Consider the following 26,562-nt stretch of genomic DNA (forward strand, 5'->3'; position numbering starts at 1 on the left):
GTGCCCCCTAACATAAAATTTGCCCATCAGAGTGCCCCCTAACATAAAATGTGCCCATCAGAGTGCCCCCTAACATAAAATGTGCCCATCAGAGTGCCCCCTAACATAAAGTGCCCATCAGAGTGCCCCCTAACATAAAGTGCCCATCAGAGTGCCCCCTAACATAAAATGTGCCCATCAGAGTGCCCCCTAACATAAAATGTGCCCATCAGAGTGCCCCCTAACATAAAATGTGCCCATCAGAGTGCCCCCTAACATAAAATGTGCCCATCAGAGTGGCCTCTAACATAAAATGTGCCCATCAGAGTGCCCCCTAACATAAAATGTGCCCATCAGAGTGCCCCCTAGCATAAAATGTGCCCATCAGAGTAGCATAAAATGTGCCCATCAGAGTAGCATAAAATGTGCCCATCAGAGTAGCATAAAATGTGCCCATCAGAGTGCCCCCTAGCAATAAATGTGCCCATCAGAGTGCCCCCTAGCATAAAATGTGCCCATCAGAGTGCCCCCTAGCATAAAATGTGCCCATCAGAGTGCCCCCTAGCATAAAATAGGCCCATCAGCGTGACCCGTAACATAAAATAAGGGGCACTCTGGGCACATTTTATGTTAGGGGGCACTCTGATGGGCACATTTTATGTTAGGGGGCACTCTGATGGGCACTCTGATGGGCACATTTTATGTTAGGGGGCACTCTGATGGGCAAAACCGTGTAAATCAGTGTTGCACTTAACATAAAATCTGCCCATTAGAGTGCCCCTTAACATAAAATCTGCCCATTAGAGTGCCCCTTAACATAAAATCTGCCCATTAGAGTGCCCCTTAACATTAAATCTGCCCATTAGAGTGCCCCTTAACATTAAATCTGCCCATTAGAGTGCCCCTTAACATTAAATCTGCCCATTAGAGTGCCCCTTAACATTAAATCTGCCCATTAGAGTGCCCCTTAACATAAAATAAGGGGCATGCTGATGGGCACATTTTTTTTATGGGGCACTCTAATGAGCACTACAAAATATGCCCATCAATCTGCAGACTTTAAAAACCTCCCATCAGCTTTAAGTGCAGCTATGACCAAATTCCTTTCTCCCCTTGTGCTCCACATACCTGGAGCCAGGAGCCGAGCCAGAAGCCACGAGCAGGGGGGCGGGGCGCGCACATAATGTCACGCCCCAACTCGCTGCCTGGCTGAATGGGAGCCGCAGTCAGGAGCGGGGGGCAGGTCGTGCGCGTGACGTCACGCCCCTACTCGCGGCCCGACAGGACACCGGCCGGGAACCGCAGCGCACACACAGTACGTCACTGGTTGCTGGGACACCCGCGGTCCCAGCAAACCATTGAATGAATAAAGGAGGCGGCCTCGCGGTCCGGGTGAAAGCATCGTGCGGGCCGCCAATGGACCGCGGGCCGTCATTTAGTGACGGCCGGTCTATATAAACACTCGCCAACAGAGGACATAAGGCTTTGTAAATTGAAACACTGTGTCAATATAAAAAATGACCACTAGAGGTCACCAGTCTTTGTAAATTGAAACATTGTGTCAATTTAAACACAGACCACTAGAGGTCACCAGGCTTTGAAAAAGAAACCGTGTCAATATAAACACTGGCCACCAGAGGTCCCCGTGCTTTCCATGCTTTATAAAAAAAGAAACCGTGTCAATGTAAACACTCGCCACTAGAGGTGACCAGGCTTTGTAAATTCAAACACTGTGTCAATATAAACACTGGCCACTAGAGGTCACCAGACTTTGTACTATTGAGTCAGTGTCATTCTTAACACTGGCCACTAGAGGTCACCAGACTTTGTACTATTGAGTCAGTGTCATTCTTAACACTGGCCACTAGAGGTCACCAGAACCGCTTTGGCGGAACTCAGCGAGCCAGAACGCCTGTGAAGAAGGCGGAAGTGTCTCTCTATGGTTTGGCTGGCTGATTCGTTCCCGGAAGAGCCAGTGCCTTGGTTGGCGGAAGTGAGTTGTCCTTGCGGAAGTCAGGACCTGGTCCGGGTGGCAGTGCATTGACTATGGCGGTCAGTGGACGGAAGAGACTTCTGCAGCTGGTGACCCGGTTTGGGGTTCTCCTGCTGACCCGGTGCCCGTTCTGGTTTTGTTTCAGCCAGCTTATGCTGTATGCAGAGCGAGCAGAGGCCAAGAGGTACCCATTGTGTGCTATGTGTACATGACTGACCCTCCCATTCATTTCCAGGGACTCTCAGATGCTGTGCCAGTATATGTGAGCGCCATAGGTGGGCAGAGGTCTCTCCAGGGGATGGGAGGGATGCTATCCACCTCTTCCACTGGGATGGTGGCGGTCACCATAGTTCGCCCGGTGAAGGTTGGGAAGAAAGGTGATTGGCTGTTGGTAACGAAGGATTAGTTTATGCTTTTCAAAAGGTGTTTGACAGGTGATGAGGTAGGGGTAGAACACCTGCTTTAACCCTCAAGATGCCAGGCTGCCACCGCCTGCATTGCATGTGGTTGTGATGTGGCCACATTCACTTAAATTGGTCACATTCAGCGGGGCGACCAATCTTGCCTGAGTGGCTGGTCAGAAAGGGGTTAAATGGCCGAACTAAAAGGAAAAGACCTTCTCAACGCTCCCTCACCGGTTCTCTTGGGCCTGAGTTTTAGCCATTTTCATTGGCCGGTGCGGGATGACGCCACTCCGGTGCGGGATGGCGTCACTCCGGTGCGGGATGGCGTCACTCCGGTGCGGGATGGCGTCACTCCGGTGCGGGATGGCGTCACTCCGGTGCATGCGCAGGTGCTGGTCATTACAGCACACAGGGATGGGGCCGGCCACTGTAAGCTGAACTGTGTATGTGGAGCTCGGTTTATAGTCCGGGGATGGCTGGGAGCAGGCAGGTAACTGTGTTTGATTGTAGAGGAGACATTCGCTTGTGGAAAAAAAAAAAATGCCTGCTTACGTGTATCATAGCAGAACTTTAAAGGGGGATCGGCTGCCTGCTTTTACTGCCCCTGTGTGAAAGAGCCCCAGAGATTTCCAGATGACAGAAAAAACATCTGTTGTGCTGACCACACCGGATACAATCTGATTGTACAATCTTCATTAGATCTACCAACATGTATGGAGTTTCCGGCACTAAATGTATGTAATGGTGAGGGGTGCTGGGGGATCTTTGGGGGGGCGGTGTAAGGGGATCTACTGTTGAGAAAGGGGGTCTGTTGATGCTGGCGGGGGTTGCATAGTTTGTGAGGTTGAAAAAAAGACATCAGTCCATCCAGTTCAACCTATGATGTGTGTGTGTGTTTGCTGTTAACCGTACATTGTATACCCCTGTATGTTGTGGTCTTTAAGGTGCCCATCTAATAGTTTTTTGAAACTATCGATGCTCTCCGCTAATACCACTGCTTGTGGAAGAGGATTCCACATCCTTACCGCTCTGACAGTGAAGAACCCCTTACATATTTTAAGGTTAAACCGTTTTTCCTCTAGTTTTAGTGAGTGGCCACTCACTATGTTGCTGATGGGTATTTTGTCGTGGGTTGTCTATTATTGCTGGGGGGGGGGGTCTACTGTTGAGGGAGGGGTGTGGTCTGTTGATAAGGGGGTATTTTGATGTGGGTGGTCTAATGTTGCTAAGGAAGGGGGGTGGGGTCTATTGCCATTGGGGTATCTTCTGTTAAGGGAGGGATCTGTTGTTGCTGGGAAGGGTGCGTCTACTGTTGAGGGAGGGGTCTATTGTCGTTGGGGCGGGTCAGTCAGTGGAAGAGATCAACTGTTGAGGGAGTAGTCTATTGTTGTTTGTACGGACGGGTTGTAATGTGTATGTGCCACACAACAAAAATATCCGTGAGATCCCCCACTGGGTGGTACTCAGGAGGAAAAGTTGTAAAAGAAGAACCATGTGTATGTGACCCCTATGGTGGCCATACATGTAACGATCTGATCAAACAATTCTTCACAGTATCAAGTAATGTGTTTGGATCTCAGTTATCAATAAAAAAAAAAAACACTAGCTAATCGATCCGATCGATTTAATTTAAATCCTAATCGGCCTGGCTGGAAATCTGAAATGACCGTTAAGCATATCCCGCATTGAATGATCTTTTTGATCTTCCGATCATATTTCTGATTGGACAGTACATCTATTGACAATAGGATCGTATAAAAAAAAACATTCTGTGTATGGCCACCATTAACCGCTTGCCGACTGCGCACACTGTATATTTACTGCGGCAGTCAGCCCCGGCCAGGCAGAGTGACGTAGATCTACGTCGCTAGCCTGTGACCGGGATTTGAGCCAATAGCGAGCGAGCGCCCGCCCCGGCTCGTTCACAGAGGAGTCCGCGCGTGTGACCGGCGGACCCGATGTCCGCCGGTCACACTACGATCGTCGGTAGAGCGGCAGAAAGGCGGGCGGCTTATGTAAACAAGCCGCCTGTCATTCTCCCCTATGTAAAAATGGAGATCAGACGGTTCTACTATGTAGAACCATTGATCTCTGTTTTTACAATAGGAGACCTGTCCCATCACAGTTAGAAACACGCCCCTAGGACACACTTAACCCCTCCCTCTCCAATACAGTTAACCCCTTCCCTGCCAGTGTCATTTTTACAGTAACAGTGCATATGTATAGCACCCCCCAAAAGTGTCAAAAATGTCAGTCAAGGGTCCGATCTGTCCGCCGCAATGTCGCAGTCCCGCAAAAAAAAATCGCAGATCGCCGCCATTACTCGTTAAAAAAAAAAACCACCAAAAATGACAAAAATCTTTCCCTTTGTTAGTAAACGCGATAACTTTTGTGCAAACCAATCAAAATACGCTTTTTGCGATTTTTTTTTTTAACTAAACATATGTAGCATAAAACAAATTGGCCGAAAATGTTAAAAAAAAAAATATTTTTACATATTTTTCTTGGGGGAATTTCATATAAAAAAAAGTGAAAAATATTGTTATTTTTGCAAAATTTACGCTCTTCTTTTGTTTATAGCGCATGATCAAAAAATCGCACAGGTGATCAAATACCACCAAAAGAAAGCTCTGTTTGTGGAAAAAAAAGGACGTGAAATTCGTTTAGGTACAGCGTCGCACGACCGCGCAATTGTCCGTTAAAGTCACGCAGTAAAATATCGCAAAGAACCCCCTGGTCAGGAAGGGGGTAAAATCTTCCGGGGCTTAAGTGGTTAAGCTGGTCGAACACTGAGCAAATTTAATTCAGTTCCTGTTGGGTGGTCCGGCCACAAAGGAGCCTGTTAGGAGAGGTTGAGATGAACAGCGGCTGTATCCAATCAGAAGTAGCCGTTGTCTAGGTATTGTGATAGCTGCTGCCAGCGGCAGTGATTGGTCAAGGAACAAGTGATCTCAAACAATCAAAGCATGCATGGTACCGGTCTGCACTTTGCATATTGATTGGAACATGTGATCAGTCTAAACAAACTATTCTAAATGATTGTTTAACTGATCTGCATTATGATTGGTTCTCAGATACAAAAGTAGAATTTCTCTTACATCCTCCGACAGTCGCCGCCCACTCGTACAGTCTTCATCAATGGGTATTGACCTCTTATCCATAGGAGCAAGCTAGGCATAAGACTTGTTAAAAACAAAGCATTTACATAGACACACCTATGGGGGCTGTCCCACTGGTCCAATACCCCCCTGCTATCAGCCATCCCAACTCAGTTTGTCTCCTGCCTAGTTAGGAGTGAGATAGGCTCTTCCCTGTGCTGGGGCTACAGTCTCAGCCTTCTTCTGTTTCTTTATGATTTTATTTAAAGAAATGTGCTTTTTTCTTTTACATTACTAGCTGTTTATTTCTCAGCTTTTAGTTAGTCACTTCTTCAAGATGATGACGGCGTTGCGGAGCTGGGAGTCGGACTGGTCGTCCTGGTTTTCCAGGACAGAGGGCCTTATGGAATCCCAGCCCGCCATCGAGCGTTTAGCGGGCTATGTGTTCTCCCTGGCCTCGCAAACGACCCATCCCTGACCTCAGGGATGCAGCCTGCGCGGTGGCTACCTCGCCTAGACTCCTCATCCACGGTTCTCCGTGCACTGCTAGCGTCCTGCGTTTTTTGGCTGACGGCACCCCTGCCATCTGAGGGTGGGCGGTTTCCCGTCGATGAGAAGCACCCCATGCCATCGAGTACGTAAGTACATTCTATGTGGGGCCTCTGTCTGGGGCTGGCAGTCTTGTGTGTCTGTGTTATCCCCTCATGTCTGTGCCTTTTTGGGCTCCCTGATCCCGGTCCCTGCGGGGTTTTTTTTTTCTCACAGCCTGTGCGCTGTGGGGGGTTGTGGGGGTCCCTCTCCTGTGTCACTCTAGGGTGCTTTTTGGAGGTACAGACACGTGTGGCGACTGCTGCTGGGTTCAACACCGCCGGTCTGCCATTTTAGGTGTGGGCAGCATGCTGGCTTCACTGTGGGCGCTTATACAGCATGCATGTAGTGTGTTTTTGGCGCCTTACGGCGCCATCTTGTGTGTGGCAAAACGTTCGTTCCGAGCACATGTCGGCGGCCATTTTTCCGAAGCCTCACATTACTTTCTATGGGCAACCATTTTTCCTTGGCCTGGAGTCGCAGTTCAGTCTCTTGCGGTGACATCACTTCCTCTTTCTGCTCTGAAGAGATCGGCTGCGGTGGTAACACATTGTGGGGGTCTGTCTGCTGTCCTTTTTTGTGGAAATACTTTTGGCTATCAGCTTATTCCTGCTTAGGGGTCTGTCTTTCACAGTCTTTATAGCGGTGTGCTGCGGGGGTCCGCAGCGCGCTTAAAGGGCCAGTACCTTTAAAAAAAAAAAAAAAAAAAAATTTTTTTCCCTGTGGAGTCTCAGGACAGCAAATTTCCCCCCAGCCTTGGTGGATGATTCAGGTTCCGCTGAATCTTCTGCTCTGACTACTTTGTCTGCTGCAGTGGCGACTTTGGTGTCCAAGGTGAACATTCTGATGACTGAACGGACTGATGGAAAAAAGGCCTAGGCTTTCCTTTTCTTCTGATTCTGAATCTGACATGGTTGCCGTAGGTAGCGTGCCCCTTGAAGGCAGTGTTGCCAAGCGCCCGTAGATTTACGGACAGCCCGTAAAAACAGGGCACTTTTCTCTTGCCCGTAAATGCCCGTAGCAGGAGAAAAGTGCCAGTAAAAAAAAATGGCTGCGGCGGCATGATCAGAACTGCGCATGCGAAGCGAGCCTCGGAGTCTGTCGGACAGTCTCGGACAACCACCTGCGCCTGCCTGGAATTTTGCCGCCACACTGCCCCCCGGCCCCAGCCTATAAATAGCCTAGGTGGGTGGATGCCTGGATCGATGCTGGACGGGGCAGACCGCAAGAATAGGAGACGCTGCATGGAGGAGTCAGCTCGGCTGGCACAAGATGACTGAACGGCAGGAGGGGGGCTCAGGGGGCCAGGTCCATCACCAACATCATCAGGTCAGTCAGTGGCTGTGGCTGGCCGCTGGACGGAGCCGGACTGAGTCTGGGTGACAGAGAGAGACTGTCACTGACTGCCTGGACTCCAGAGACTGTCATGGTGGTGGAGGTCAGGCAGAGTCAGACGTGGGTGGGCTAGTGTTAGTGCTGGAGGACAGTAGACTGGGAGCCGGAGAGGGGGGAGACTGGAGGAGACAGGAGAGAGAGACTGTCATGTCATCAGGTGTGTGGTGTGGCTGTGGAGTGGAGGAGAGAGGAGAGAACTGGAGACTTAGCCAGAGAGGGCCCGCGGTGAACAGTCACTTATTTTTTAACCCAGGCCAGCACAGAGTTACTTTCACAGCTACCTTCCTCACCACCAGTCACCAGTCCTGGAGAGTCACTCAGACAGTGCTTTTGTTGGTCCTATTGCTGACTAAACCAAGACAACAATTTGATTTTTAGGACCAACAAAAGCACATACAAGTTTTTTTCACAGTGCACAGCAGCCACAGACAAAAATGCAAAGTCAGACTCAGTAATATATAACAGGGAGGCAAAACTGTGATCCTAAAGTAAATATTATTTAAATGTAATTACTACTACTCTGTCTCTGCTACTAGTAGTATTACCTACATTTAAATAATACTTACTTTAGGATCACAGTTTTGCATGTTATATAGACTTGCTTTGCATTTGTGCACCATGAAAAAAGCTTGTATGTGCTTTTTTGGTCCTAAAAATCTAGTTGTCTTGGTTTAGTCAGCAAGAAGAGATCGGTGTTGTTGGCAACAGCAACTTGGTTGGCAGGCAGCACTTACATTTCCCAGCAACAGTACCTACCTACCATCAATTTAGAATACTAAGAGAGAAAAAAATTATTAATATGCTTTTAACCACTTGACGTCTGCTCACATTGCTGCTACTGCAGCAATGTGGCTCGTTATCATCCAGCGACGTAGACCTACGTCGCTGGACTCCTCCCCCTGTAGGCGGTGCTCGCGCGCCGCTGGAGGCGTGCTCCCGCTGTTTTCAGTCACAGCGGGAGTCGGGCCAGGGGAGGAGTGGCGGCGATCGCCGCTGCTCTTCCCCGATCGTCGGGGAATCGAGTGTGGAGATCCGCCCGCTTGTGTAAACAAAGCGGGCGGATCTCCTAAGTGACAGGCAGGGACAGATAGCAGGGTTCAGCATAGCTGAACATGCGATCTGTCCCTGACTCACTCAGTCACCTCCCCCCACACACGTTAGTAAGCACCAAGCATACATTAACCCCTCCCTTTCCCTGCCAGTGTCATTTTTACAGTAACAGTGCATATATATAGCACTGATTACTGCAGTAATGTCACTGGTACCCCCAAAAGTGTCAAAAATGTCAGGGGTCCGATCTGTCCGACCCAATGTCGCAGTCCCGCAAAAAAAATCGAAGATCGCCGCCATTACTCGTTAAAAAAAAAAAAACACCAAAAATGACAGAAATTCTTCCCTTAGTTAGTAAACGCAATAACTTTTGCGCAAACCAATCAAAATACGCTCATTGTGATTTTTTTTTTTTTTTTACCAAAAATGTAAAAAAAATTCGATTTTTACATTTTTTTGGGGGGAATTTCATATAAAAAATGTTAAAAATATTGTTATTTTTTCAAAATAAACGCTCTTTTTTTGTTTATAGCGCAAAAAGTAAAAATCGCACAGGTGACCAAATACCACCAAAAGAAAGCTCTGTTTGTGGGGAAAAAAAAAGGATGTAAATTTTGTTTGGGTACGGCGTCGCGCGACCGCGCAATTGTCAGTTAAAATCACACAGCGCCGAATCGCAAAAAGTGGCCTGGACGTAAGACAGCAAAATCCTCCGGTGGTAAAGTGGTTAAAGGAAAGTAGTTTCAGCAAGCATATGTTTTGAGTTATTATTACTGTAGGCCTCTCTACTGATCTCTCTGTGGGGTAGGGGCCAAGAGGGGATGTTACTGGGGCTCCCTATTGACAACCAGTGTAAGAGGGGATGTTACTGGGGCTCCCCATTAACAACCAGTGTATGGGATGCTAATGCAACTGGGAAAGACTCTGATGTAAGAGGAAACTTTAATGTAAAGGGGGCCTTGCATCTGTCTCAATTTCAGGTTGCAACGCAACAAAATGGGATTATTTTAGAAGGGGTGTGATGTAACGCATGTTTTTTTCTATAACCACTGCAGGTGACAAAAATGATGGGTTATATTAACCCACTCTTACTGGATCAAAAATAACATAAATAATATTTTACCTTGAAATCTCCCCCAAATCACACTGTTAATTGCATATTGTAATTGTTTGTAGCATAAATACTAAAATGTGCACTTAAAAATGTTATTTTTGTAAGTTTTGGAAATGCCAGTAAAAACTTGGCTTTGCCAGTAAATTTTGAGTGTCGTGTCAGTGATTTTTAATGTGATGGGTTGGTAACACTGCTTGAAGGGTCTCGCTCTTCTCAGTCTGAGGGGGAGGCGGAGGTTGCAGGGGTGGATGATTCCCTCCCCTGGGTCTGCCAAAGACAACGCAGCTATAGATGCGCTGATTCTTGCCATTAAGGAAACACTACATTTAGAGGATGAGCCCAATCCTCCGGGCATTGTGTCCTCTTTTGGTACGCACAGGACCCGCAAGGCGGCACAGGTCTTTCCTTGTCCCGCTGAGTTTCACGCTACTGTGAATGATCAATGGCGTAATTTAAAACGCACCTTTGTAGTGCCAAAGAAGTTTCAACTCCTTTACCCCTTTGCGTCTCCTACGGATTCGCGCTGGTGTGTGGCTCCTCTGGTGGATCACACTGTGGCCAGATTGAACAAGGCTACTCTAGTACCCACCGAAGATTCTCCGGTGTTTAGGGATCCTACGGATAGGAGGCTGGAATCTCTTGCCCGACATTCCTACATGGTGGCGGGTTCCATGCTGAAACCTATTTTCGCCTCTGTAATGGTGGCTCAAGCCATGGCGGATTGGACCAAGGTGCTCAAACGCACCCTCGTGGCTGATTCTGCCCCCCCTACTACCTTGGAGATGGTGGACCAGATTTATCAAGGGTTCATGTATTTGTGCGATGCGGCCTTAAATGAGGCCCCATTGGCTGCGCGCCTGTCCAGTGTCGCGGTGATTAACCGTCACCTGATATGGTTGAAACGCTGGTCGGCTGACCAGACATCCAGGAAAACGGTGGCTGACATCCCCTATGCGGGGTCTCACCTTTTTGGGGAATCCCTGGAGGAATTGGTTAAAGGGGTCACTGGGGGCAAGAGCACTCTGCTGCCCCAGAATCCTAAGGGTAAGTTTTTCCGCGGTAAGCGAGGCCCTTCCTTTAAACCTAATCAGGGGTCCTTTGGTGCCTGCAAGGCGCAGAACAAGGGGAAACCTTTCAAGGGCCAGGGTGGCCAGAGAAAGCCCTGGACGGGAAAACCAAAAGCCGCCCAGGCTGCTGCGGCGGCTCAGTCCGCCTCTGCCTGAAGGGGCGCCCTCACCCGTTTCAGGGGTGGGGGGGGACGTCTGCGCGGTTTCCTCCAACCTTGGCTGCCCTGAATTCCGGACAGGTGGGTTCAGGAAATCATTTGATCAGGATACAAGATCGAATTCCTTTCCGGACCGGCGGACAGATTCTTTCCCTCAAATCTTCATTTGACCCCAGGGCGGTTGCAAGACCTGCATCAGGCGGTGCAGGATCTCCTCGTCCAGGGGGTAGTCGGTGCCTTCTCGGGACAGATTCCGGGGGTTTTACTCGAATCTGTTCACTGTGCCCAGAAAGGAGGGCAAGGTGCGTCCGATTCTGGACTTAAAAGCTCTGAACCGCTTTGTGCACGTTCAAAAGTTCTGCATGGAATCGCTCCGCTCGGTGGTGGCCTCCCTGAGTCCAGGAGACTTCCTGGCCTCTATCAACCTGAAGGATGCGTATCTACACATCCCCATATTCGAGGGTCATCAGAGGTACCTCCGATTCGCTATCGCAGAGGAACACTATCAGTTTGTGGCGTTTACCTTTCGGCTCCGAGGGTGTTTACCAAAGTGCTGGCTCCTGTTCTGGGCCTGTTACGGGCACAGGGCATTGCGGTCTTGGGATTCCTGGACGATCTCCTGTTAAGATCGAGTGCCAGTCAGAGCCTGCTGCGCGATCTGTCCACTACAGTTCAGACGCTCCAGGAGTTCGGATGGACCATCAACGTTCAGAAGTCGACCTTGTCTCCTTCGGTTCGTCTCGCATATTTGGGAATGGTTCTGGACTCTGCTCAAGCAAAGGTGTTCTTGCCGGAGGACAAGCTCCGGACCCTACAGAACGAGGTCAGGTTCCTCAGGGACAACGAATCCTCGTCACTCAGGACCTGTATGCGGTCCCTGGGGTTGATGGTGTCAGCCTTCGAGGCGATACCGTTTGCACAGTTTCACACAAGGTCTCTCCAAGCGGAGATCTTGACCAGATGGTACAGAGTGCCTCAGTCCTTGGACCTGAGGGTGTCTCTGAGTCGCCAAACCAGAGAGGATCTTCTGTGGTGGCTTCAGTCCCCAACTGTGACGGAAGGAAAATCCTTCCGGCCGTTACTGTGGACGGTAATTACCATGGATGCCAGCCTGACGGGCTGGGGTGGCATCCTGGGCAACCTGTCTGCCCAGGGCACTTGGTCGGTGGAGGAATCCTCCCTACCCATAAACATACTGGAATTGAGAGCGATCAGGCTGTGCCTGCTCCACTGGTCTGATCTTCTTCAGGGCCGTCCTTTACGGGTGCAGACGGACAATGCCACTGCGGTGGCTTACATCAACCACCAAGGGGGCACCAGGAGTGCCCGGGCGGCCCAGGAAGTGACCAGAATTCTGTCTTGGGCTGAGACACATGTCCCGGCAATCTCATGTCCTGCTTTACAGTCGCTGGCTTTAACGGCCTGGCTGTTGAAAGCCAGGTCCTGAGAGACAGGGGTCTCCCTTCAGAGGTAATTCCTACCTTGATCAAGGCTAGGAAAGCCTCGTCTGGTAAGATTAATTACCGTACATGGAAAGCTTATTTTGCCTGGTGTGAGTCCAGGGGCTTCTCTCCTCGTTCCTACTCGGTGGCGAGAGTGTTAGCTTTCCTACAGTCTGGTGTGGATCAGCGCCTTGCGTTGGCCACGATTAAGGGCCAGTTATCTGCACTGGCTATCCTTTTCCAGCGCCCCTTGGCGTCTAACTCTTTAATTCGCACCTTCATTCAAGGTCTGCGTCACTTGGCCCCTCCTCGAAGGGCGCCTTAACCTGCATGGGACTTGAACTTGGTTCTGTCCGTGCTTCAACGTTCTCCCTTTGAAAACATTAGGGAAATCTCGTTGCCTCTGCTGTCTAAGAAGGTTGCCTTTCTAGTGGCGATCACCTCTGCTCGCAGAGTGTCAGAGTTGGTGGCCTTGTCTTGCCGCTCCCCTTACCTGGTGGTTCTTAAGGATAAGGTGGTCTTGCGACCTAACCAGTCTTTTCTTCCAAAGGTGGTCTCTGATTTTCACCTTAATGAGGACATTGTGTTGCCTTCGCTCTGTGTGAATCCTAAGCATCCTAATGAGGTTGCCTTGCATTCCTTGGATGTTGTCAGGGCGATCAGGGTTTACCTGTCATCAACTGAATTCTTTTGGAAGTCGGATTCTTTGTCCTTCCTGAGGGACCTCGGAAGGGTATGGCTGCGTCTGCGGCGACCATTTCAAAATGGATCAGACAGACAATTGTACAGGCCTATTCGTTGAAGGAACGGGTGCCTACATTTCCTGTCAAGGCGCACTCTTCCAGGGAGGTGAGTGTGTCCTGGGCTTTCCGACAGGCTTCGGTAGCCCAGGTGTGCAAGGCTGCGACTTGGTCGTCAGTGCACACCTTCTCAAAATTCTACAAAATTGATGTTCTGGCATCAGCTGATGCCTCCTTTTGGCCGCAAAGTTCTCTGTGCGGCAGTACCATGAAGGGACCCTAGTTTTATTGCGGGTCTCTGGCTGTTGAGGTTGTTTTTTCCCCTGGTTATTTGCTTTCCTGGGTTGTTGCTCCTGTTGAGCTTTTTCTGTTACCCAGAAGGTTACCTTTCTGTTCACGTAAGGTTCCTTTCTCTGACGTGGGTACTGCGTTGCCTTTCTGCTGGTGGCGTTTGCCCACCCCTCATGTCTACACTGCTTTGGGACATCCCATTGGTGAAGACTGTATGAGTGGGCGGCGACTGTCGGAGGACGTAAGAGAACTGAATTTTTGTAAAATCTTACCGTAAAATTCCTTTCTCTGAGTCCTCCGACAGTCGCCGCCCCCGCCCCTCTTTTTGTGGTTTTCTTGGACTCTAATGCCTCGTTTCCACTGAGTGGTACGGTACGGTTCGGTACGGTACACATTGCGTTTCCACTGCCAATAGTACCCTTTTCATGATAGGCGTGGTGTAGCTGGTCACAGCAGGAAAGCTGTGATAGACGATTCTCTGTCAACCAATCAAAGTTCTGCAGAGTGTAGCTCCACCCAGTTGGTACGGGTCTAATGTGCTTGGTACCCCAACGAAAGGGTACCAAAAAGTGGTACGGTTCGGAATTAGGGTACCATTCACAATGGAAACGGCATAAATAGCGTACCGAAGTGAACCGTACCAGAAAGCTCAGTGGAAACGCGCCATTACTGCTTGCTACCGAACTTAGTTGGGATGGCTGATAGCAGGGGGGTATTGGACCAGTGGGACAGCCCCCATAGGTGTGTCTATGTAAAATGATTGATTTGTTTTTAACAAGTCTTATGCCTAGCTTGCTCCTATGGATAAGAGGTTAATACCCATTGGTGAAGACTGTATGAGTGGGCGGCGACTGTCGGAGGACTCGGAGAAAGGAATTTTACGGTAAGATTTTACAAAAATTCTGTTTTTTTTTTTTTTTTTTTCAATTAGTGGTTTTAAAAATTCCTCCACAACTGTTCAACCTAGCAGAGCTGAAATCAACCAATAACTCACTGTATTGATTTGTGATTTTTATTTCTTTATTCAATTTGATCAGATTGGTCAGCCTGAATTAATGATTGATCATAGTGATATTGTGATACCGTAATAACTACTAGTAAGTGAAATTGTTCGGGGGAATGTACTAAAACTTAAGCACACACAATCTGGAGCAGGTGTGTTATGGCAACCAATCAGCTTCTGTGTTCAGCTTGTTCTGTTAAGATTCAAAAATGAAAACTAGAAGCTGATTGGTTGCCATGCACAGCAACTCCAGATTCTGTCTGCCCTCAGTTTTAGTAAATTCCCCTCGTGTCTTGTACATCTGTAACTTGCCTTCCTGTATGAGTGACCATTTGTTCTTGTGTTATTTTAGAAAACCGGATATCCCCGTGCCTTATCTGTACTTCGATCTGGGAGCAGCAGTGCTGTGCGCCAGCTTTATGTCCTTTGGTGTGAAGCGCCGCTGGTTTGCCCTCGGTTCTGCCATGCAGCTGGCTGTTAGCACCTATGCGGCCCACATAGGAGGTCATGTTCACTATGGTGACTGGCTGAAGGTGAGAATGTCTAATGTGATGGCCAAAGTAATAGTTCAGCTTGGGATGATTTTTGACAAGTTGAGTCACTCTTTGCGTTATTCTATATCTTAATGGCTCAGATGCCGTCCATCTGCCATATTTATTAGGGTCCATACATGGCTACAAGAGGGTCATGCAGCGTACAGTCAGGCGTAACTGAATTAAGTAATGAAACCTTTTTTTTAATATTCTTATTAATATAACATGTAATACTTGCCTGCTCTTTACTTTTGTACAGAGCAGCCCTGATCCTCTTCTTCTGGGGTCCCCGGCTGGCCCTCTTCTTCAGCAGATGCCCCACCCAATAGCCCCTTTTCATGGGAGCTCCCGTGAGGCCTCACTCCCAAGCCGTCCTGTCTGCGTCTATTGACACAGAGCATGCTGGCGGGCAGCTCGGCCCAATCCCCTGCTCACATCATTCGATTGACAGCAGTGGGAGCCAATGGCTCCCACTGCTATCATTCTGCCCAATGAGGAGTGAGACAGCTGTGGGAGCTGCTGCTCTTGTGCACATCTCTGAAAAGGTTTGTGATCACGTAAGAAAAAGAAGGGCTCGGGAAATCCTGCAGCACAGAAAGTTTTTTTCTTTTTTTTTTTCCTAACCTTAATGCTTACTGTAGTAGGCACCACTACTTTAGCGGTTGCTACTCACTTATGGGTCCTATCCCATGATCGTGATGTCACCACCTCACCTTGTCCAATCAAAGAATACTCTGAGTTCACTGAGAAATTGCAAAGTGTTCTCTGACAGGCACTCATGCCGGGGGAGGACCTCCTGTTGATCACTGTAGTTGAGGTGCCTTCTTCAGGGATTTCCAGCTTCTATAGGGATTGAACAGCTATGGCATATGTATACCTACATAGGTCCAATAGATTAATGTAACTGAAAAAATATCCGAACCTGGAATTCAACTTTAAGTGCTGGAGTGGTGTATGAAGGGTATGACAGCAAGACGTAAGTGCAGGAGAGGAGTACTGATGGTGTAACAGCAAGACGTAAGTGCAGGAGAGGAGTACTGATGGTATGAAAGCAAGACGTAAGTGCAGGAGAGGAGTACTGATGGTATGACAGCAGAATGCAAGTGCAGGGGAGGAGTACAGATGGTATTACAGCAGGACATAAGTGCAGGGGAGGAGTACTGATGGCATGACAGCAGGAAGTAAGTGCAGGAGAGGAGTACTGATGGCATGACAGCAGGAGAGGGGTACAGATGGTTTAACAGCAGGACATAAGTGCAGGGGAGGAATACAGATAGTATGACAGCAGGACGTAAGTGCAGGAGAGGAGTATTGATGGTATGACAGCAGGACGTAAGTGCAGGAGAGGAGTATTGATGGTATTACAGCAGGACATAAGTGCAGGGGAGAAGTACTGATGGCATGACAGCAGGAAGTAAGTGCAGGAGAGGAGTACTGATGGCATGACAGCAGGAAGTAAGTACAGGAGAGGAGTACTGAGAGTAGTCCCATAACATGTGAAAATCTGTATCAGGGTCCCTCAAACAGCATGGACAGATCAGGGGCTGTTCGGGATAGATCCTATGTAATCATAATTGACCTATACCCCATGCAAAAATGTAGCCTATATCGATTTATCTCTTTAGCTAAAATAACAAGTTAAGAGAATTCTTCAAGACAATCCTCTCACTCCAATGTTGGAGTAAAAACTCTCCACAAGTGTCCCCACAGTATCAGTCTTGGGAGAATTTACACAGAAAAGGTAAATATAGGAAGGACAAGGGCTTCGGAAGAGTGTCTTGCAAGAAGAGATTCTTAGTCGGGTCTGTTTCAAGCACAGGAGGTTGTGGGAACTGAGACCGAGGTAGCGGAAGTGCATCCACCTCTGCTTAGATACTGAAATGACAGTAGTGTGCCAGCAGGCATAATATTGTGCAACATTTTAATTCTGAATCGGGGGGCAGTATGTGCAGGAGAGAGGTGCACAGGGTATGATCGGGGGGCAGTATGTGCAGGAGAGAGGTGCACAGGGTATGATCGGGGGGCAGTATGTGCAGGAGAGAGGTGCACAGGGTATGAATGGGGGGCAGTATGTGCAGGAGAGAGGTGCACAGGGTATGATCGGGGGGCAGTATGTGCAGGAGAGAGGTGCACAGGGTATGATCGGGGGGCAGTATGTGCAGGAGAGAGATGCACAGGGTATGATCGGGGGGCAGTATGTGCAGGAGAGAGGTGCACAGGGCATGAATGGGGGGCAGTATGTGCAGGAGAGAAGTGCACAGGGCATGAAAAGGGGGCAGTATGTGCAGGAGAGAGGTACACAGGCTATTAATAGAGGGCAGTATGTGCAGGAGAGAGGTGCACAGGGTATGATCGGGGGGCAGTATGTGCTGGAGAGAGGTGCACAGGGTATGATCGGGGGGCAGTATGTGCAGGAGAGAGGTGCACAAGGCATGAATGGGGGGCAGTATGTGCAGGAGAGAGGTGCACAGGGTATGAATGCTGGGCAGTGTGTTCAGGAGTGCGGAGGATATGCAAGTGGGTAGTATGTGTAGGAGAAGAGTGTGGAAGGTACTGTGTGTAAAAGGGCAGTATATACAGGAGAGTATTGTAAAGGCTATGGCAGCAGTCTTTACTGTATGTGCAGGGAGAGGAATTCTGAGGGTCTAATGGCAGAAACCTTGTGCAGGAGAGGAGTGTGAACGGTATGATAGTGACCAGTATTGTACACACAGGAGAGGAGTGTGAAGGGTATGACAGCGGCCAGTATTGTACACACAGGAGAGGAGTGTGGAGGGGATGACAGCGGCCATTATTGTACACACAGGAGAGGAGTGTAGAGGGGATGACAGCGGCCAGTATTGTACACACAGGAGAGGAGTGTGGAGGGGATGACAGCGGCCATTATTGTACACACAGGAGAGGAGTGTGAAGGGTATGACCGCTGCCAGTATTGTACACACAGGATAGGAGTGTGAAGGGGATGACAGCGGCCAGTATTGTACACACAGGAGAGGAGTTTGAAGGGGATGACAGCGGCCAGTATTGTACACACAGGAGAGGAGTGTGAAGGGGATGACAGCGGCCAGTATTATACACACAGGAGAGGAGTGTGGAGGGGATGACAGCGGCCATTATTGTACACACAGGAGAGGAGTGTGGAGGGGATGACAGCGGCCATTATTGTACACACAGGAGAGGAGTGTGAAGGGGATGACAGCGGCCAGTATTGTACACACAGGAGAGGAGTGTGAAGGGGATGACAGCGGCCAGTATTATACACACAGGAGAGGAGTGTGGAGGGTATGACAGCGGCCAGTATTGTACACACAGGAGAGGAGTGTGAAGGGGATGACAGCGGCCATTATTGTACACACAGGAGAGGAGTTTGAAGGGGATGACAGCGGCCATTATTCTACACACAGAAGAGGAGTGTGAAGGGGATGACAGCGGCCAGTATTGTACACACAGGAGAGGAGTGTGAAGGGGATGACAGTGGCCAATATTGTACACACAGGAGAGGAGTGTGAAGGGGATGACAGCGGCCAGTATTGTACACACAGGAGAGGAGTGTGAAGGGGATGACAGTGGCCAGTATTGTACACACATGATAGGAGTGTGAAGGGGATGACAGCGGACATTATTGTACACACAGGATAGGAGTGTGAAGGGGATGACCGCGGCCATTATTCTACACACAGGAGAGGAGTTTGAAGGGGATGACAGCGGCCAGTATTGTACACACAGGAGGGGAGTGTGAAAGGGATGACAGTGGGCAGTATTGTATACACAGGAGAGGAGTGTGAAAGGGATGACAGTGGGCAGTATTGTATACACAGGAGAGGAGTGTGAAAGGGATGACAGTGGGCAGTATTGTATACACAGGAGAGGAGTGTGAAAGGGATGACAGTGGGCAGTATTGTATACACAGGAGAGGAGTGTGAAAGGGATGACAGTGGGCAGTATTGTATACACAGGAGAGGAGTGTGAAGGGGGTGACAGTGGCCAGTATTGTACACACAGGAGAGGAGTGTGGAGGGGATGACAGCGACCATTATTGTACACACAGGAGAGGAGTGTGAAGGGGATGACAGTGGCCAGTATTGTATACACAGGAGAGGAGTGTGGAGGGGATGACAGCGGCCAGTATTGTACACACAGGAGAGGAGTGCAAAGGGGATGACAGCGGCCATCATTGTACACACAGGAGAGGAGTGTAGAGGACAGAGCAATGCAGAGATTGGAGAGATTTCCCCTTACTTCCTATAATAAAGTGAAGGGAAATCTTCTTGACAGTTCTCTCTGGATCAGGTGTCCCCATTGGAAGATTTCTCCACACCTTATCTTCCAGTGACAGCCATTACATTTTTGAATTTCCTGCCACTTTCTGTCCTGGTAACAGTGACCACCAGAACAACGAGAGAGGATTAATCTCCCCAGGGGGCACAGAGACTCTATGGGTTTTAGCACTTCTCCACTCTATCCACCTCAAAAACAAGTATCTCCTGGAGAAGCCTTATGATGTTAAAATGTATTGAGGTGTCTTTTTTATTTTTTGAATTCCTAATGATTGGTCTCTCAAAGGCTGATTTTAATGGTTTCCACTCCTTCATGTTACTCAGGTACGAATGTACTCTCGAATCATTGCTGTCATTGGTGGCTTCCTCATCTTGGCCAGCGGTGCTGGAGAAATCTACAGACAGAAGCCACGTAGCCGATCAATGCAGTCCACAGGACAGGTCTTCCTGGGCATCTACCTCATATGTCTGGTATGTAGACTGGTTCATGGTGGTTACAATGAGCACATCTGTCTGGGTCAAGGTGGATGAATACTTTTATAACCCTATTGATAAGGAAGTAGTGCTTTTCCATGTGAACTGTACCATTCTGTATGCCTGAATGTCTATATCTATTTATGGTACTGGACATTGCCATAGAAAGGAAACAGGTGCCTGTGCTCCAGATTCTTCAAATTCTGTGGTTGCAAGGAGATTTTTAGGGGGCAGGGGTGCAGAGGAGCCTTGAGAGGGGGAGGAGTGTTGGCATAGAAAGGTCAAGGTATGTTCTGCAGCAAATGTGTAACTAGCACTGGGCCAATGCTTGGTGGTGACGGAGAACAAGGGACAGAATCAGTTTTTATTATTATTATGATTTATATAACCGTTTGCGCAGCTCTTTACAATATAAAGGGGGGGGGGGGTGATCAGAACAATTACAATGCAGTTCAATGCAGAAGCAATAGGAACTCATGGAGCTTACAAGTTAAAGGAAAGGGGAGGTGGTACAAAAGGTGATAGCTGTAAATAATCCACAGACACGACGTGGTTCATCAATCCGTCCTTTAATTCACCTCCACACAAACTAAACAGGAAAAGGAAATACTACCAAACTAGACAGGAAGGGGAAATACATCATAGAATAGGAGGGAATACTGAAAAAGATGCAGTAACCGAAATGACCACAAGATGGCAGTATATTAAACAACTATATCTCTTGTACATGAAGTTAACAATCTCACTCTCTTCTTAAGATAAAAGAATGGGTGAGTTTGACATAAAACATTGTCACCCAAAAACGATTTTCAGAACACAGTAGCATTCAAGTAAGTGTGTGTATTTAAACAAACAAAAAAAATACCAAGATATATGCTCAATGGACCAGATTTTACAGTTTCCATACACCCTCATACAGCGCTTTAAGAAGCATAAGAGAGGAAGCACCTTTTTTCGTCAAACAGTCAGCAAGTTGTGACTTGGCTGTTGACCAACGCACTTCTTTGATTTTATTAGCATGTATGAGCTCTTTGACACTGCTTATTTCTAATCTAAGTCTCTTCTCTGTGACCTGTTTTGTTGACTTAAGAGCGTCAAACAGGGAATGGTTATCAGTAACACAGATAAGAGGAAGAGCATTAAGATCAGCTTTACCAGTAGTGAGTTCAGAGTAGAGCATAGCCAAGAACATAGCATTGTCAATACCATCAGACATGGCAAGGGTTTCTCCTGCCAGTGTGCTTCTTACCACACGTCTAATTTTTTTAGATTGCCAAAACAGTGGAGAGAACTTTCCTGATTTTTCCATGAGAGCAATTAGAGCCCCACCCTGTGTACCTCCATCTGGAAGATTGCCCAGTGAAGCATCACTGAATACCACCAAACTCAAATCCTCACTGTTACCCAAGTATTGAAACTTAAGTGTTACCTTCTCTGATTTAAGTTTACGGATCACTTTGTTCACTTCATGTATGGACTGAACAGTAGCATTCTTAATGTTGGATGCTAGGCTACATGTGTCAAACATAACATCTGGTCTTGTTTGTTTAGCAACCCACAGAACCTGTCCTATTTTGGATCTGAGTTGTTCTCTTTCTTTCTCATTCAGTGGGGCCTCTCTCTGTACAGCACGTGTTGCCTGCAAATGAATTGGTTGTAGGTTTTCAATATAACTGTGCTGATGCACCTGCACTACACCACCCACAGTAGCAATGTTCATCCCCACATATGAAAAACTCTCACACTCTTCACGACCCACATGAAATGCAGATTTTAGTACAGGGATGACATTAGTTACAAAATGCTCGGAACCTGCCCAAATAAAATCATCCACATGACATGTCAGTACTCCTGTTACCTCAGACTGCTCATTCTACCAATAAAACACTGCAGGATCAACCCGTGACATTTTACCCCCACTGTTCAGCATGAGTTCTTTGACCTTGTTGTACCAGTAGAGGGAAGCATCTGCAAGTCCATACACACATTTCTTTAGTTTCCACAACACATTGTCCACGCTCGCTTCTGGTGGGGGACGAATGTAAATGTCTCTTGAGAGCTCCATTCCCTGCAAAAAAGCAGACTTAATATCCATAGAGTTCACTTGCCATTTGTTTTGACAAATAACAGCTAACAGCAGCCTGAGTGACTCTGATGCACATGTGGGAGAATCTTTCTGTAGTTCATGCATATTGGCCTCTTCAAAACCTCTCGCCACAAGACGGGCTTTGGGAACAACACCACTAGAAGTTTCCTTTAACGTACAGACCCATCTAGTAGAGATACATTTTTGACCTTTGTCTGTGACTACTTCGTAAACATTATTAATTTGCCAGTTTTCAATCTCTTGTTGTTTAGCAGCATCAAAAGAAATGTCTTTGGTGATAAGTACATCGCCATCGGTGTTTTCACACCCAGTGAGAAGATCGTCAACTTGTGACATGTCTAAAGCTTCCTTTTGACCCTCGCTGCCATTTGGTTCAAGATACTGCACATTATACCAGTTTCTATATTGCCCTCTTGCTTTCCCTGCTCTGCCTAAGACTCTGGCAGTGTGTTTAGCACCATCATCTCTGTTTGTAAATGTCACTGTCTGACCTTTTCTCAGTTGGACACCCGTGGAACCCCCTGTATTAGTAGTATTAGTTTGTCTCACATCTTCTCTACCATCAGTGTCTGTGTTTTCAGGGATTTGCACTTCGCTATTGACACTCATTTCATCATCTGAATTCTCTGACCCATCAGTGTGGATTACATTTTCTTTTTCTTTACTATTTTCAGTGATATCAGGTAGTACAGGTGTATCCTCATCCTGTGCATTAACTTTATTCAGTCTGGACTGGTGTGCTCTAACAAGGATACCACCATGTCTGACAAACACTACAGAGCCATCTTGACCGATAACTACAGCTGGACCTTTCCACTCCGTACTGTCTGCTCGTTTGTAGTACACTCGGTCTCCTGTCTCATACTTTTCATCTGTAGGCCTGAGCTGCTTTCGTAAAGCTCTTTTTATTCTTTCTGAGCATTCCACCTCTGTGAATGCTCTTCTGGAAGCATGCAATGCTGCTAGGTGCTGTCCTACTCTAGTACTCATAGAAGTGCCTTCTAGAGCAGGCAGTTCATTAACCAAAACGGAGGGAAGATTAGGACTGTGACCAAACACCAGCTGGTGTGAACTATAACCATGCACATTGATCATACTGTTTTTGGCCATTAAAGCCCAGTCTAGAGCAATCTGCCAACCACACCCGTTTTCCCTTTTCACCTTCAGGAGGATCTCAGTCAGAGTCATGTTGTGTCTCTCCAGCAGCCCGTTGCTCCAAGGACTGTATGCCGCTGTAGTCTTCATCTCGATGTTGAATTTTTCTGCCATCTCTCTTATCTCCTCATTATTGAACTCACCACCGTTGTCAGTGTATATCCGTTTTGGGGCACCATGAACACTTATCCACGAGTGAATGAAAGAGTTGACGATCTCAGATGCTTTCTTTGTTCTCACAATGTTTCCAGCGCTGAAGCGTGTGAAATGGTCGATGATGTGGAGGTACCATATGCCAGGTTCCAGCTCATGTAAGTCCATTGCCACCGTCTCATTATACTCTGAGGCTAAAGGCAAACCGACAGCAGGCCTGGGCTTGGTCCTGCTGTATCTTTGACATACCTCACAGTCACGGATGATCTCTTGCAGAATAACTGGACAGTCTTTGTCAGTATTTCCAGAGCTGAGGATAAGCCTTTGCAGCCGGTCTGCAGAGGCATGGCCAAACTGTTTGTGAAGCTTCAAAAGGACTTTACGCTTCTCTTTTGTAGACATTGCTGCTGTGATGACAAGGACTTCACTTACATTGGTGTCCACTTCAGTATTACCATCTCTAATGTCAACACAGTAGTGTCCCGAACTAGTGAGCTCAAGAGGCACTGGTTGCTTGAACATGACAACTTTGTCATTCTCCATGTCTAAGACAGTTCCCGCTCTCTTTAGAGCCATTTTGCTCAGCAATAAAGGAATATCAACAGGAACAACTTCCGTTTCAATGTGACATTTTGTTGGTCCGATCTTAGCGGGAAGCTTTACCTTTCTGTTAGAGTGTACCACCTGACCATCACCAAATCTGAAAGGTCTGCAGCTTGAAGATTCTGTTTGCATCAGTTTGTTTATTTGGCTTTGGCTCAGGTCTTTCATGTAACTATCCAGCCACTTTTCACCACAGACAGTACGTGTGCATGCTGTGTCAATGATAGCTGATCCCAGTGATTCAGTTAGGAAAATCTCAGAGTCTGTCATAACTTTTGTAAACAGTGTAATGTTACATTCCTCAACATTTTCATCTTCTGCTAGCTTTACTTCATTTCTCCGATGAGGACAGTCTTTGGCCCAATGGTATGTGCTCTGACAAATTGCGCATTTTGATCGCTTACCATATTTGTCGAGTGGGTTAGTACCTTGCTGTGGTTGCCACTGTCTGCTCTGTGACTGGCTGTTGTTCCGTTTGAATTTACCCGGTGGCCTCTGCTCCGTGAAAAACGCTGCATCTTGAGTCTCACTGCCTCCGCTCACTCTACTGGTTTTTCCTCTGAAAATGCGTTTTAACGCTGACTTCATGGATGCAAATGTTAAATCCGTGCACGCTGTAAGTGCTAGTTGCCTACTCTTTTCTTCAAGACAAGCCGTGTCCAGTAGTTTAAATGCTAACACAGCATCAGGCAAGGTCATGGTGTACCTCTTCATGCGGTTGTATCTCTGCTCAAAGTCTATGATGTAGTCTGTCATGGACACCTCGTTGTCTTTAGAAATCGAGTCGAAATGAGAGTACGCTTCATAAGCGCGGTCTTTTTCTTCTCTCAAAAATACAGAGTCCAGCTTAGCTATCAAAGTTTCCGTCCCATTGTCCTCGTTTAGATCGCTCGCAGGTATCTCCAAAGCGGTCTCTCTGGCTCGCCCCTCAAGCCCCAACACAACCGCGAGTGCCTGCTTCTTCTTGTCCAGATCCGTAACAAGTTTCCAAATACTAATTTCATTCTTCCAGCACTCGTATGGTCTGGCTTCGTCAAACTTAGGCGGTACTCTATAGTTGGAAACCATCCTCTGCTACCATGTAAATAATCCACAGACACGACGTGGTTCATCAATCCGTCCTTTAATTCACCTCCACACAAACTAAACAGGAAAAGGAAATACTACCAAACTAGACAGGAAGGGGAAATACATCATAGAATAGGAGGGAATACTGAAAAAGATGCAGTAACCGAAATGACCACAAGATGGCAGTATATTAAACAACTATATCTCTTGTACATGAAGTTAACAATAGCAGCAGGGGGCGATCTGATGGAGGTGACTCAAATATAGTTCTTAGGTGGAGGTGGGGTAGGCTTCCCTGAGTTTTAAAGAACCGCCTAATGGTGGACTGGGTAGAAGATGGCCGAACATACTGGGGTAACGAGTTCCAGAGGATGGGAGAGGTTCTGCAAAAGTCCTGGGGGTGAGCATGGGAGGAAGTAACAAGGGAGCTTGAGAGTGGGATGTCTTGGGAGGAGTGGAGAGGACAATTTGGGCGATATCTGCAGAGGGGGTTGGTGATGTAGCTGGTGACAGTGTTGTGGATGGCTTTGTACATTGTGTATAATTTTTTAACATTTTTTCTTAAAAATAATCTCTGACTCTAATAGGCATACACTCTTCAGCACAGTAAGGAGGATCGCCAGTCCTACCTGGACTTCCTCCCAGGAGGGGAACCAGCCCTGCAGATCCTTTTTGTCCTATACGGAGTGTTGGCGCTGTCCTTCCTGTCTGGCTACTACGTGAGGTTCTCTTCTCAGGTACTCGCCGTCCTGCTTCCCTTCTCTCTGCTCTTCGTAGATGGAAACATTGGCTTCTGGCACAAGGACCGTCGGGTGGAATTCTGGAACCAGATGCGAATGATCGGACAGAACGTTGGCATTTTTGGAGCTGCTGTTATATTGGCCACAGATGGTTGAGAACAAATCCTGTTTAGTGTTCATAATTCAGGAGGAAACCAATGGCCCATAACTGTTTCAAGTCCTTTATATGGTCCTCTGACTTTCACGGGAGCATTGTTAAACTTTTCATTGGAATGGATCGGTATCTGTGAAACAAGTCCCATAATCCATTGTTCATATCACCCAGAATCCTCTGCTGTGTGTTCTGATGGCACTAGGGATGCACCATTTTTTTTTTTACATTCCATATTTCTGCCATGCTGAGTCTAGGAATGTTGTTCTATTTTATATTGATTGTTCGTGTGAGTGAAAGCTCTGCAGTATTGAAGGGCATTAGCTTCAAATACACAGAGTGAGTAAAAACCAGAGATCGATGGCCAGTGCCCTGCTGTGGGTCTGCATGTACAGGATGTCCCACATACACATGCAGTGCATTATGAAGATGATTGGTCCATTGTGATAGATCCAGACTGCACAAAGTTGAAAATTTGAGCTGCGCTGTATATACATGACTACCCATGTACAATATAGATGTGAACAAAGAGAGCACTGGGCATCAAACTGCATTTTACCAAACATACTTCATTGCTCAGGTGTAGGGAATTCCCCTGGAAAGTTTTGAGCTCTTTCCATTTGTTCACAGAATAATCATTGGAAGAGATTGATAACCCTCAGTTCATTAGCTAAAATAAAAATCAGCACAGGGGACATACCTGGCAGTATTTTTCCCTTGTGCTGATTCTTCTTCTTTTAGGAGAAATCTTCCTCTGTCCTGAGCAATGTCAGTTGTGAATGGATGCCTACAAGATGCACCGACCATTAGCTTCTTAAATGTCTTGGGCACTCTCCACACCTGAGTTCCCAGCTTCATCAACCCAATGTTGTCATTAAAAAGTTTTTACCTTACATTGCAAAGACTAGCAGGAACAATGAGGTTCTGTGACTTGTCCTTGTAATGGTTGTGGTGTGTGTAGCTGATTTAGGGCTCGTTT

General features: G+C 47.5%; 2 protein-coding genes across 3 annotated transcripts in view; both read left to right on the forward strand.

Annotated features, from left to right (window-relative positions):
- Window positions 1-26,562, forward strand: part of PYY (peptide YY) — a 338,368-nt gene that overhangs the window by 13,090 nt on the left and 298,716 nt on the right. The gene's annotated exons all lie outside the window — the stretch shown is intronic.
- Window positions 1,943-25,926, forward strand: TMEM101 (transmembrane protein 101). The gene is made up of 4 exons (XM_082272563.1): window positions 1,943-2,156; window positions 14,675-14,855; window positions 19,457-19,603; window positions 25,280-25,926. Exons 1-4 carry the CDS (start codon window positions 2,026-2,028, stop codon window positions 25,586-25,588), a joined length of 768 nt encoding a protein of 255 aa, XP_082128689.1. The 5' UTR covers window positions 1,943-2,025; the 3' UTR covers window positions 25,589-25,926.

This window comes from Pelophylax lessonae (genome assembly GCF_965119305.1).
Source record: "Pelophylax lessonae genome assembly, chromosome: 11".
Lineage (NCBI taxonomy): Eukaryota > Metazoa > Chordata > Amphibia > Anura > Ranidae > Pelophylax > Pelophylax lessonae.